Below are 14,761 nucleotides of genomic sequence, written 5' to 3' on the forward strand. Positions count from 1 at the left end.
GTTGTAGCCGCGTTGGAGGACATCATATTAATATCTTACACAAAATAAAACCATGGTTGTGTATTTTTAACCAACGCAAATGTATGGACTTTTGTTCTGGTCGTAGCGTGGGCTTTTATAACACGAATAGCCAAATTTATACACAAAATAATGAGATCATGCATTTGTTGGGGCGAGCTTGTTTATTAATCATGTTTTTATTGTATTTGTATTGACATACGACCTGACACTAACGAATCTAAAGCTGTTTTTATGAAAACAAAACTATTTCGTATTAAAGATTTAACACAAAAAAGAAGAAATGTATATTTTATCGTGCTATTTATTATTTATATTATTATTATTATTATTATTATTATTATTATTATTAGTATTATTCACTTTGACAAGTTAATTGTAAATTGGTATGTTAAAACTTATAGTAATGATAAAAAGAGTGAACATTATGACCAGTCTAAGGTATAAATTATTGAATCCTGCAATGCACTATATGTATACTTCATCCACAATGCAGATAACGAAATGAATGCTTCCAAAAGTATCATTATTTAGCTTATAACCAAAAAGCAAACATAATATTATGTATCAACTTGGTTAAAAATCCAAATACAGAATATACCAAAATCAGTTGAATCAGCCTTGTACAATCACCTGTTTACAAAGAAAACACTGAGTGTATATCGACATTTATATGTCCACATCTAAAGATCTTCTGCATATAAATTGTATTATAGTAGCATGTACTGGGACTTTTAACATTAAGGAAACGGCTATATATTTTTCTGTTAAAAACACGAAGGCACATGGATGACTAAACAGCACTACGAACGTTGTTATCTGTCGCAATTCCACCGAATGCACCATAATGATTGCCTGTGGTTTACGTTTTTTATATACTGCAATAATAGTGCTATGTCATCTTCCTTATTTCCTCATTAACTCGCACCGCACCGCAGTTTAGCGCTTTTAGGACAGGTCAAGACATAGCTACATTGCATCTCGTCCCTCAAATTAATTATAGACCTACCTCACCGACATGCGGTGTTTTCGCTTGGCCGATTTCGACTATACATATGTCATAATTTATAACTTTGGCATGGATGGGGAAATATAGCTGTTAGGATTGTGAGGAAAGAGGCGATCATGATGTAATGATTTCTATTTCTGTCACAAATGGCATGGTGATTAATGAATTAATTATCATTACTGCGTGCATGTGTTTTCATGATTATAATAACTGCATGTTGCCAAAGACTAAAAAAAACAATTGTGTGTTTCCGGGAACTCGACCCTACCTAGAAAAAAGAACTGACCCTAAATTGTTTTCGAGGTTTTATTTTTAATTAGAATTTTGTTTTTAATGTATTAATATGTAGGTGAAAACAGTGCCTACATACCTTGTTATCTGGGCCAATAGAATATATGTAATAATAATAACAATAAGACAAATGATAATAAAATTAAAATAAATATAAAAAACCAACTTACTCTACCTAGTATGTAGGTGGGCGGAGGTGTGTGTGTGTGTGTGTGTGTGGTGGGGGGGGGGGTTACACTGGCGAACTAAGTTTCGTGTCATGCTCCCCTAAAAATATATATTTAAAAAATTTCGCTTTGACCCCCGACCCCCAGATAGCTGAGGTGTATGTCCAGGGCATTGTAATGCAACTTTGATGGGCGGGATACAAACATGCCATTATAAAGAATCTAACATAATATCGTAGTGAAATAATTAATTTATCTTATTTATAACGTATATTACATATACCGATCTTGTGGTTATTTAAAAAAATACGTCAATTTTTATTGAAAATAACTTATTCTCATAACACTCAATCAAAAGTTATGTGTCATATTGCGCCAGGCAACTGTCTTGCAGCTGCGGAAATGTCTTTTTTTTAAATGACTTTTTTTTTTTTTTTTTAAATTTTAAAATTATTATTGTTATTTTTTACATAATTACATATAATGACTGGAGGAATAACACTAAATTAATAAAACAAAATATTTATGCATTTTGGGGGCACAAATAAATTAAATAATTCATGTGACGTCATTGGATGCACCCCTATTAAGTAGTATTCTGTCATTGTCTAATGCCAACATATCGCAACACCCTATCACACCAGCTCGTGCTGTTTCGTGAATTAATTAAGAATAAATTTGTCTGAATTATTGAGGACATTTCCCGGATGCGTGGTCGATACCAAATATGGGCATTGGTCGTAGGAGTGTTTTAGGGATATATATGGCGGTTGTGTAACCAAGCTAACACAGTTTAATTTGTGGTTATACACTTAAGAAGACGAGAACGAAAAAGATCGTATTAGTATCTGGTAAGTTTAAGAAGTTTAATATTAATTACAAAACTATATATTTAGATAGCTTGAGTTTTAAAGTGTGCAGTTAACTATATTATTTTAAGAACTCTATATGTAATACGGAATTTTAAAACTTCTTATAAAATAATTAATTGCAATTATTTTATCAGATTAACATAATTTAAAATTAATACAATGCTAGACATCAAAATTTCTTTTGTAAAATAAAATATTTGAGTTTTTCTTTATTAACACGGTCAATTGTTTTATAAATACCTACTGAAATTTAGTTGTTTTTTTAACATAATTTATAATTCTTTAATTTTATAGTAGCTAATTAAAATTCGCTAGTAAGTTCATTAATCTTTAAATTATTTTGGAATTTGATTTTCATGTTAGTTGTTTTATAAACTATGATGTTATTTGAAATTTAATACGTCTTAATATTTTACTTTATTTGAAAATAATTTTTAAATTATCTTAATATGTTCACTGGGATTTTAATTTGGATTTTAGTAAATAATTAGTCGTTTTACAAACAATGGGGTTTAACTTATTCACATGATATAAAAATATTGTATTTAAAATGTATTATTCTTTAAAATAACTTTTGCATTTGAAACATTATAACTAGAAAGTCATAAAAGTATAAAATGTAATGTGCGTTTGTGTGTGTCCTTACCGAGACTAGATTTGTGGTACACATTCGAAAAAGATGTGCGGGATTTAGCTCAGTCGGTTGAGTACTCGCTTGAGGTGCTTGCGTCGCAGGATCGAACCACCTCGGTTGATTTATTCAGCTGATTGTTTTTTCTCGTTCCAACCAGTGCACCACAACTAGTCAAAGGCCAAGTTAGTAGTGAGTGCGTTCGTGTCTGTGGAGAAAGTGCATACAAAAGATCCCTCGCTGCTTTGGGAAAAATGTAGCGGGTTTCCTCTGATGACTACGTGTCAGAATAACCAAATGTTTGACATATCATTAGCCGATGATTAATCAATCAATGTACTGTCGTTAAACAAAACAAACTTTACATCAGAATAGTTAATGTGTAGTCAGTTTAGTGAAAAATTACAATTATTGATGAAGTAGAAAATTATTCAGATTATTTCCTAATGCGAAACGTATGATAAGATCGTTACTATATATCGCACAATGTGAATGTACCGTAACCCAGTGGTAAAGTGCACGCTTAATACACAGTCCATTTAGAATCCATCCCTCACGGTGTCTTGCTAGTAATGGAAACATGTAGCAGATTTCCTCTCTAAGACTATATGACAAAATTACCAAATGTTTGACATCCAATAGCCGATGATTTATAAATCCATGTGCTCTAGTGGTGTCGTTAAACAAAACAAACTTTAACTTTTTGTCTCAAACTCATAAAAATATAATTCAGTCACAATAAAACTAAGTATACCTAGCGTAATACTAGTATATAATAACACGGGCGGACTGGCAGTCTTCTGGATCCGCGAACTGTTTTAGAATCCGCTACCACCGAAAACCCACAATATTCTCTCTCTCTCTCTCTCTCTCTCTCTCTCTCTCTCTCTCTCTCTCTCTCTCTCTCTCTCTCTCTCTCTCTCTCCTTCTTTCGCCACCCTCTCTGTCTGTCTCTTTCTCCCCCCTCTCTCTTTCTCCCCTCTCTCTCTCTCTCTCTTTCTCACTTTCTCTTTTTTTCTTTCTCTCTCTCCCATTGATCAAAGGAACCAAATGCATATGTTGACACCAAATAACCACAGTGTAAAAACTTCTGAAATATCGTTAAACATAACGGGCTGAATTTACAAAGCCTATTTATGTCTTACACGCGTGTAACTACATACATTTACAATACAATGTTTAAACACCTGCGTTTAAGAAAAACAGGCTACGTAAATTCGGTCCAATTATTTCTCTTCGTGATTGCACGGCCATCCCTGTCGATGATCAACATCATAATATATGTCAGTCGGAGAACTGTGCAGGTTAATGTGTTCCGCGCTGCTCATGCATATTCATAGATGTCACCTGTCAGATATGATATTTATGTGTTTTCTTCAGGGTGCCAATAAATCAATTTTTTTGGCACCGATTGATTGGTGTAGACGCTTTATGTGTCTTGTTTAGAGAGTATAAATTATGTACACCAGGTCTTAAATAATGTTTGCCCCCAAAACCCAGTCTCCCATATTATTATTCCTGTAAGGAATGGCTTATGTACTTTTATATTGTATTTTATATTACATTGTATTATTGTGGGCATAAGGCGATACTTAAATCAAATATCTGGCTGTCACAGTTTGTCTGTCTACGTCTTAGATATAGTGCGCGACACTTCAAACACACGTTTGTAATATACTTTTGTTGAAATATTATACTGCACGGGGAATATTGAATATTATTCGGCATCGATTTAGGAGTATAAAGTTTTTAGATTACATTACAGAACACACTCACCATTAGTTTACTATTCTGTATCAAATTACCTTGTTAAAAATAAATATGACATGAATTAAGGACTTTGAAATACATTTGTTTATTATTAATATTTAATTATTAAATATTTTGTGTAAATTATAGCAGTTAATAACATATACATTTGACAAACCTAAAACAAACCACATAATACTACTAAATACCTCAACTTTAAAATGTAAGCTCCATAAGACCCTTTGTTGTTCTTGCAATGAACCATCGTTATAATGTTTTTAAAAACTCATTCATATTTCAGACACTACCACTACCGCAAACACTCACAAGCCATCGTATACTATACTCCACCATTTGGTATGGGTTACATAATGACTTTTACATTGGCACGGTCAGATAATATCCAATAATAATATAAATAAAAAAAATTAACGAAATAATTATGATATGGCAGGAACAGAACAGAACAGAAAATAATAGAATAGAATAAAACAGAAGAGAAGAGAAGAGAAAAATCCCCAGAAGAGATCAGAAGACAAGAGAATAAAGTAGAATCGAACAAAATGCTTTAATTAATTTGTTTATTTAAATTAAGGCCCAAGCACGTTGTCCTAGGTTCGCAATTCATGTGTCTTGGTTGCATATTTGGGGCGGGATGTAGCCCAGTGGTAAATCGCTCGCTTGATACGCGGTCGGTCTAGGATCGATCCCCGTCGGTGGCCCATTAGGTTATATCTCGTTCCAGCCAGTGCACCATGATTGGTATATCAAAGGCCGTGGTATGTGCTATCCTGTCGGTGCATATAAAAGATCCCTTGCTATTAATGGAAAAATGTAGCGGTTTTTCACTCTAAGACTATATGAATGTTAGCCGATGATTAACAAATCAATGAGCTCTAAGACAGAGGTTAATAGGTCAATAGCATGGCTGTGAAACAGGTATGTAACAAAACCATTCATCAGTATTTTAATATATATTTTTTTAAATTACAGAATTGTCCCACAGAAATAAAAATGAAATCCTTTGTGGCTCTGGTACTGTTTGTCTCCCTCGTTCACCTCGACCGGAAGTCTGTCGATGCTCTGATTCCACACTCGTATGGAGAACCACAAGCCATCGGTAACTATCAAATTATTCAGTTTTTGCTGAAACAAAAAGCAATCTAAAAACATTTATGTTCACTTAATGTGATATTGACTGTTTTTGGGGTAATCATGTCCTGGACGGACGAGCCGGTGAAAGTCGACACCTGCGCCCATGACAAGCGTACGCTACAACAGCTTTCTCTGAATATGCACGTTAAGCCCTTTGACCTGGCCTGACCTGACCTGACCTGACCTGCTTTGGTGTGCTTTCAATTTTATCGATTCCATTTTCTACCAAGCTACATAATTTCATCAAGTCATTAAGATCTTTCAGTAAGAAATACAAATCGTGTTGAGCTCCAAATGCATGAACAAAATATGAAATGGTAATATTAATAATAAGAATACCCATACGAGCAACTGAAAAAATAAATCATAAAAAGAGAATTGCTGTGCTCATAACGTTAATGTTATATTTTTGAATTTTCAAGCAAAATAACCCAGTTTAAGTGGCCACACTTTGTACACCGCAGTTTTCATATATTTAATGTTTTAATGAATCGGTCAAATTTTTTTAGGCTGCCACAGCTGGATGGTTATTTAACACAATCAGCGAAGTCCCAAACGGGCTCCATTCCGACTGTAGGTTCTCAAAACAGCATTCATAGTTTCAACATAGACATTTTGAGCATATTTCATTGACTTAAAAAAAAACAATATTGAAAAACATAAAATAATCTTATGACCATCGTTGTTCACAGCGAGCAATACCAACGATGATGATGATGACAACAACAATGGCTACCAGAATGTCCCACCTGTAACTCCTTGTCCACTAAACAAACTGCCGAATCCAAAACCTAAAGCATACGTAGTTAAGACTACAACACCGCCAGAACCACCAACAACAGCTACTACTACAACCACAACCACACCAATCCCCACCACAACCACAACCACAACCACGCCAGTCCCAACCACAACCTACAAGGCACCAGCGCCAATGAAGGATATAAAAGTGATACAAGGGGCTAAATACCAATCGAAAGTACCGTTCATCGCATCTGTAAAGGGTGAGCTCATTTATGGTAGTATCCCATGTAACTAAGAAATAGTGAAAACAACGATGTCTCTTGGCTCTAAAGACCTTTAAGAATATAATTATATAAAAGAACTGATGATTTAGCAGACTGCTAGTTAGAATTAAACTAAATAAATTAAGTTTTTCGTCTCTTAGCAGGGCCGTAGCTAGGATTATTTTTTTTGGGGGTGGGGGTGGGGGGTGGGGGGTGGGGGGCAACTGAGTAGTTAATAGTCTAAAACTCCTTAAACAGTTAAGAAGAGAATTTTCTTTAAGTTTCTATAATGTTTCTTCCCACCCCCTCTCCCGCTAGCTACGGCCCTGCTTAGAATATGTTTATAAAATGTAAGTATTATAATATTGCATAATGTTGGGTAAGGCCTCGTTGTAAGTCCACAGAAGACGATAATATTAAAAATAAATCAACAAATGTGTGTCCTTGCCACTTTAGTTGTTTTCTTCTGTAATGAAAGATTTCCTCTTGTGTTTCAATTCTAGGCGTCTGTGATAACTGTCTCATGACAAATGGAGTTGGATACGTACCACACCCTGACTGCTCGCACTACTACCAGTGTTACTATGACAACAACGAGCAGACAAGTATCCGGGCGGTGGAGAGAAAGTGTTCGTTTGGTTTGTTTTGGAACCAGAAGATATTGAGTTGTGATTTCCCACAGAATGTCCCGTGCAGCAAAGGTAAAGACATAAAGACAATACCTTTTAATATTTCTTTATTAGCAATGTTCTTTGAATTACGAGCTACATGGTAATTAATGAAAACAATTATAACATAAGAGGCTAAAGCTGCCACATGCAGCCTTACAATCAGCATATATACGGTATAGATAACTCTTAGTCGAAGAAGTTGGAAATTGAAGTTGCTCGTTTAGAATAAGGGTGGAATGTAGCTCAGAGGTACAGTTCTCGTCATTGGTGCGATGGATCACCGGATGAACCCTCATGATAGTCGCAGGGTCCAATAATTGACATTTCCAAACTTCTTGGTGTGTGCTTCTCTGAATATAAGGATTCCTTGTTGTTATTCGTTAGAAATACTCTATATGACGGCAACGAGTTTCCTATTTCATATTCTAGACCAATATTAGACATCAAATAGTCAAAGTATAAAATGTGATGAGTTGTCGCTGAATAAAGATTTGCTTCGTTTCCGTTTGAAATGTTACTGGAAGCATTTCTGACTACTTAGGCAAAGAAAGTTCCATGTTATTTTGTTGGCACCTCGCACACGTTTCAAACACAGTTGTGCCTGATAACCTGAAACTATTTCATACCAAAATACAGGCACATGCATTTATTGGCTTGATAAACAACATTTTATGAGACATCCCGTCAAATATTTCACTTTTGGCAGACATGGCAGTATGCAATGTCCGTTGAACTTTGACACAATGAAATGCTGTGTTATAGTACTACTTATATGAATGTATATACTACTACTTATTTTGTTGTTTCAGACATTTGCTTTAACACTCGACCACAGCCAATGGTAGGAAACTGCCGAGGATTCTGGGATTGTAAATCTGGATCACCTTCAGCTCAGTGTTGCCCTCTTGGATACTCATACAACGCGCAGTATTGTCAGTGTGTACCGGATATGACGTGTCGTGATGTCTGTACATCCAAAGATGTTGGAGGTAGGTGCCTGTTTTTTTAACATTAATTTTTTTTTTCTTTAATTGAAGTAAATATTATAACATTAAAGTTATATATTCCACTCTTCGTAACACTTAATATTCTATGACTGTGAAATAATTTTTATAAAATTTCAAAAGAAATACACTATATTTTGTATTACATTAAATCAGTTTTGGCATTTCTAAAACCTGTAAACGTTTTAAGACATATAAATTTGTTATATGCATTCGAATGGTCTACAGAAGTATGACTTGTTTAATAAGCATAACCCTACGAAACTTATTCATTTTGAGGACATCTTTAATATTTTATTACACGGCAGCAGTTTAATTATCTCTCTTATGGCTTGATAACACGTGTTATATTAGTTAAGAGTTGTTTTATGGTGTGATAATTTTGTTATGTACCGCTTATCTTCCATTTCAGCGATCATCTGTCAAAAGCTGGCTGTACCAGACAAACGATACTACAACCAGTGGACTCAGTCTGGCTGGGTTATAATGCCTTGTGCTCCATTTACAGCGTTCAATCCCAACACCTGTGGCTGTTCTGAGAGAATAATCAGTCAAGCACCAGGTATGTATATCATGACCATTTTAGAAATGAGGAATAAATAATGATGATGGTGATGCTGCTGATAAAGAGGATGATGATGATGGTGATGATAGTGTTAATGACGACCATGATGACCATGATAATGACCCTGATGAAAATGATGATGAAACTCATAACAACTCTAATCCAGGCAAATCTACATAAGTGCAATGTTGAAATGTGAGGCTGAAATTGTGACTATTTCACAGGGATGATTATAGGTTTCTTCATTGTTCATTTGATTTAGTATGATTTTCTACATATTATTATGTCTACAACAGTAGTCTATGTCCTACAGTTTACTAAAGTAATACAGAGACCTTATACAAACTAATTGTTAATCCAGGAGATACATTTCATTCAAATTAGACAGGAAAATATAGTAGTATTAAAGTTTAAACGATGATGTATATTTCTAAATGCATATTTTAGCCTTTCTGTCAAATGGAACTTTACCCTATTCAAAACTGACTGTATTATTTATGTCGAATATTAAATATCAATGATTTGTTTTTCAGCTTGTGTGCCCGAAGTATATTTACCTTTCGACAGGTCAACAGACGACCAATCAGACAGAAAGGTGCATGTGGAAAACAACGGAGTCAAGGTATCCAATGGGGTTGCTTATTTCGACGGCAAAGGAAGTTTGAAGATTAACAGATTCTCCAATGGCTGGTACGGTAGCACTGTCATCATCACTATCAGATACAAAGTGATTGACAACTCGTGTCGCCGCGTCCTTATCTGTAACGGAGACTGTGATGAGCATCCAACTCTTTTCATTGGCTCGAACCCTGATGGGGTGGAGTTTTATGCAAAAACAGAGGACAACATTATGCCAGTGAACTTCACCATTGCTTCCTCTGTAAGTACAAGCAGGCTTTAGTGGTCATGATACATGCTATAATTTAATACATAATTTCAGATCATGTAACACCTTGTGATTATGTATTCAAAAATTACGTATATTTGATCTGTAAATGTAATTATCATTCTCAACACTGAATCCAATTCATATGTACTTGTCTGGAAAATGTTGTACTGGGCCTAGATTTAACATTGTCAGTATTGTCTGACCTTCATCGCTCCAGAATGCATATATTTATCCTTAATAGCCTAAACGCTAGGTGTTATTTATTTGTGAAAATTGATGAGGACTAGGCCGTTTTCAGAAACACCAAATACCTGATCAGTTGCAACAAATAAGTGACCCCTAGTTCCTGATCTTTAAATAATATGAACCAGAAACAGTTCGTGTTATATCGTACTTCTGCACAAAGTACAGTCGATTAGGTGTTTTTGACAAGGTTTCATTGCTTGCGTGAGTCATAACATTAAATTTGCTGATAGTAATGTCCTGTTAAATGATATTTAAGAAGGTATAGCATGCTGTTCGGTTTTATATTACCATACTGTTAATTATGAACAACAACCAATTATTATCTTTAAACTCTTTTCAGAATCACGGTTATCAGACTGCTACCTATATTCTGGATGGAGGGAAACTGATGGGTCAAGTTGGATATGGCAGATACTACGAGCCAACTAAAGGTAATGTTGCGACTGTAGTTCATATTTATGTAAGTGTTCTGTGTTTGTTTCAATAAGGCGCGGGACGTAGCCCAGTGGTAAAATGCTCGCTTGATGTGCGTTCGGTCTAGGATCGATCCCCATCGGTGGGCCTATAGGGACAGTTCTCGTTCTAAATAGTGCACCACTACTGGTATATCAAAAGCCGTGATATGTACTGTCCTGTCTGTGGGATGGTGCATATAAAAGATCCCTTTCTACTAATTGAAAAATATAGCGGGTTTCCTTCTAAGACTATATGTCAAAATTACCAAGTGTTTGACATCCAGTAGTCGATGATTAATAAATTAATGTGCTCTAGTGGTGTCGTTAAACAAAACAAACTTTAAGTTTTATTTCAATAACCTTCCTTTTCAAAGTGAAAGACTATGAACCAAAATTATTGGTAATTACTGGACACTGAGTTGGAGCCGCTATAGCTGATAAGAGCCGCGGTTCCTGATCAGGGTTATTTCCCTTTCGCTTTGCATTGTATTTGTAGTCAGTTTAAATCCCCGATATTCGAGGAGTTACCACATTTGACGTCCACTATAATTATCGGAGTGTTGATAATTGAGAAACGTTATCTCCTTGTATCCATCTTGAATCAACGCTAACTTGAGAAGAGTTATCCCGCGTTCACTATAACATGTAACTGTCATCAGTCTGACAACAGAAACCGATCTTTATCACGTCGAGGTCACCATCCAGTGGCATAATAGGAATAAATACACGTTTACAAATTGAATGAGCAGTCAGTTTGATACACAGTGAAACCTCTCAAAACCGGACCCTCTGTAACCTGGAATTTCCCCCCGCAAAAAACCAACAACAAAAAAAACCCAAAACAAAACAAAAAAAACAAAAAAAACAACACCGGACATTTTTCACGGTCCTTTTAAAAAAATTAGTACAGAACTTAACCTCTCTAAACCGAATACTTCTATAAAACCGGACGTTTTACTTGATGCCGAGGGTGTCCGGTTTAGAGGGGTTTCACTGTATACCAAATGGGTCTTATTGTTATGTTACTCACATTAGAATTATCGTCACGTTGGAGACACCCGGAGAAGAGTTATGCCCCTTTTCACCATGCATTGTAAATATTAAATTTAAATATTAATTAAAATGTTTTGTAGTGGAGTTCATAAAGATACAATTTTTCTCTCTTCTCAGGTAACCTCCAAACCACGACCAAAGCTTTAACCATAGGAGGCTGTGGGACGTCTGAAAATTTCAAAGGCTACATTGACGAGGTAAATAAATATCTATTGTTTTTTTATTAGGTACTAAAGTTTAAATATGCATATACACCTATGTCGTAAATTGAAGTAATACATAACAGATGTTGAACGAGTTAAATGTATTCAGATTTGAACAATCAATTGACTGTTTTGATAGAGATAGAGAGAGAGAGAGAGAGAGAGAGAGAGAGAGAGAGAGAGAGAGAGAGAGAGAGAGAGAGAGAGAGAGAGAGAGAGAGAGAGAGAGAGAGAGAGAGAAGGATGGGTCTTACTGTGGATGGGTCAGTGATTAGAATGAGACTGTATCATGAGAAAATAAACTACATACAATTAGAGTAAAGAAGATGAAATGAGGCTAGTATGTTGAGCGATTGTTAAATATATGGTACCTAATAATAACTGTTTACTAACTTGCTTTAATGTATTTATTTTTGTTGTTCTACAGATTGCCATATACCTCTGCAAGCCACCAACTGTCTATTAAGGAAATACCAATCCAAGAAATCCAGAAAAGTCTAGCTTCTTTCGCTGCATTCATTTCGCTTTAATCCAATTATGTGTACCTTTTTACTATTACTTTTATTGATTTGTTTTTGTGTGTGAAGTGTAATATTTAATTTATTTATTTATGCTCAAACTTAACATAGTTAAACATGAAATGAAACCTAACTGTATTTATTATTTATTGTTTATATCAATCATGATTTTTTTTATTTAACTACACGTTTAGTTTAGTCATTGTTATGCAAATATGACACCACCAGAATGGTAACCATGTAACATTGTATTAACTGGGTTTTTTTCACAACGAACATATTATTTTGACCCCCTTCTATTTAATACGACATAATCTGTATTATGTCATCAATTAATGCAAATTTTAATATATGTATGTTAAATGTATAAGATACTTTACTATACAGTGTGTTATGACACTATATTTAAATAATGAGACAACGGTATATGAGAAGCTGTGGTATGTCATACCCTGTCTATGAATACACGCATATAAAAGATCCCTCGCTGCTTTATCGGTAGGAGAAGATGTGGCTGTAGAGGGTTTCCTTTCTGTTCATCTGTCTATCGATCAAATGTCAAAATATCCATGTGAGACACAAATAGCCATAGTTAAAAGTGTTCTATTATGACGAAAACAAATATTCGTTTGCAAATATACAGGACAATATTTGTTCGTGTAAACAATATTATTTTTTAAGTATTAATTATAGACGTTATTCTCCCCTCCCCCTTTTTATTTAGTATGACGCATTACATGTGCTCTATGAATACTATCAATGTGTATGTATACAGAATATAAAACCAAACCAGAACGCAAATCATGGTTCAGGTGACTTTATGTTTAAAATAAATTTACTATAGTCCGTCCGTCCCATCCTACAAAAAAACAAATTGTAAATAATTTCACTTTGGTTTGACATAAGAGGAAAAGTAAAAGTGTTTTGGAAATATAAAAAATATACTATTTTAACAATCAGCTCATAAATAAATAGCTTGTAGTGAATTCCGCTGTATGATAAAAGGTGTTCCCTGTGGGACGGACTATAGATTACACGCGCTCGGATCTGTGAACTGATAGGCGTATACTATTCCCGCCTATAATTATCCTGAATCTGTGTTGAACCGTTCTTAAAGGCAAACTTTAATCTTACAGTTACATGTTTCTTCTGGTCTTCAGTATAGGATCAAACTTTTAGGAGCCGTTTACAAATGTAAACATTATCCAGGCGCGTTAACGAGGGAGTGGGAAGGGTGGGGGTTTTTGTGTGTTTTTGGGGGGTTTTTTGGTGGGGGGTTACCTATTCGGCTCCCTAGAAACAATTTAGACCCACTCATCTCCACTACCTGGCATGCATTCCTGCACACGCACCTGTTTTTACGAACATACAAACAGTACGCTATAAAGGGAGGTGTCAAAATCAACATTTATAGGAACCCTTTTAGGAGGGGGTAACAAAACTAAATACTAGTACCCTTTTTACACTTGCGAACATTTTGTTAACTGGGAATGGGACCTTAATACTAAAAATGCTTTTAGTATTTTACATAATTTTTTTCTTCACTTTACAATATGTTACCATATGACATCATGCCGTCTATAAATACTGTTATGATTATAACAAATAGCGCCAACAAAGAATTTCATTCTTCAAAGTATTAATTTTTTGCATAATATATATTTTTTTGGTCACTTAATATTTGTCACGAGACAATATAATGTCCTGTTTAAGATCATTAATATGATGTACGTGGGATTTTTATTTGTATAATGTACCATCAACCTTTGCCGCAGGTAACATGCTGTTTTATGCACACCACGATTTGCTCATCTGTCTTTGTCAGTCATTGTTTATCATGCATACAAGTGGACATTAATTCACACTGACACTCTACCACTGTTCTTTGAAGTATACACGTATTAATGCAGATTAATGCAAAGGTAATTAATGCAAGTCGATAAAGCATCGTGTATTCATTTTATGAAATGCAAAATGTTTATTTTGATAATAAAAATGTGGATTTTATTTTTCAAATATGTTTTGTCTTGGTTACTGTTGTAAGAAAGATCCAGTTTTCTTCGACTGCATTCCGTTCGAGCTTTCTCATCTGTATATGGGGTCTTCTTATGGCGCGTTCAAATAACATACAAATATAAATGTATTCAACAGTCTCGCCTTGGTGATATAGAGGTTAAACCGTTGGATTTAAGGCTGGTAGGTGCTGGGTTCGCATACCGGTACCGACTTCCACCAACACTAAGGCCACTACACCGAAT

General features: G+C 34.9%; 1 protein-coding gene across 2 annotated transcripts; it reads left to right on the top strand.

The window, feature by feature from the left end:
* The first annotated feature begins 2,266 nt into the window (after positions 1–2,266).
* On the top strand, positions 2,267–14,519 carry LOC121382096 (protein PIF-like). 2 transcript variants are annotated; one of them, XM_041511591.1, is made up of 10 exons: positions 2,267–2,336; positions 5,731–5,857; positions 6,585–6,896; positions 7,403–7,600; positions 8,380–8,559; positions 8,987–9,136; positions 9,673–10,019; positions 10,615–10,705; positions 11,900–11,979; positions 12,413–14,519. In XM_041511591.1, the coding sequence occupies exons 2-10, from the start codon at positions 5,752–5,754 to the stop codon at positions 12,449–12,451; spliced, it is 1,503 nt and encodes a 500-aa protein (XP_041367525.1). In that variant the 5' UTR covers positions 2,267–2,336; positions 5,731–5,751; the 3' UTR covers positions 12,452–14,519. The 2 variants fall into 2 exon arrangements, with proteins under 2 accessions (XP_041367525.1, XP_041367526.1); XM_041511592.1 differs by lacking the exon at positions 6,585–6,896.
* The last annotated feature ends 242 nt before the right edge of the window (positions 14,520–14,761 follow it).

This window comes from Gigantopelta aegis, chromosome 9 (genome assembly GCF_016097555.1).
Source record: "Gigantopelta aegis isolate Gae_Host chromosome 9, Gae_host_genome, whole genome shotgun sequence".
Taxonomy (NCBI): domain Eukaryota; kingdom Metazoa; phylum Mollusca; class Gastropoda; order Neomphalida; family Peltospiridae; genus Gigantopelta; species Gigantopelta aegis.

What these genes read in the sequence shown, in the direction of transcription:
- LOC121382096 (XM_041511591.1), top strand. Translation starts at nt 5,752, where the DNA reads ATGAAATCCTTTGTGGCTCTGGTACTGTTTGTCTCCCTCGTTCACCTC. An exon ending in GAATGTCCCGTGCAGCAAAG is followed by an intron (nt 7,601 to 8,379) that starts GTAAAGACATAA and finishes TTGTTGTTTCAG; the next exon opens with ACATTTGCTTTAACACTCGA. An exon ending in TCAAAGGCTACATTGACGAG is followed by an intron (nt 11,980 to 12,412) that starts GTAAATAAATAT and finishes GTTGTTCTACAG; the next exon opens with ATTGCCATATACCTCTGCAA.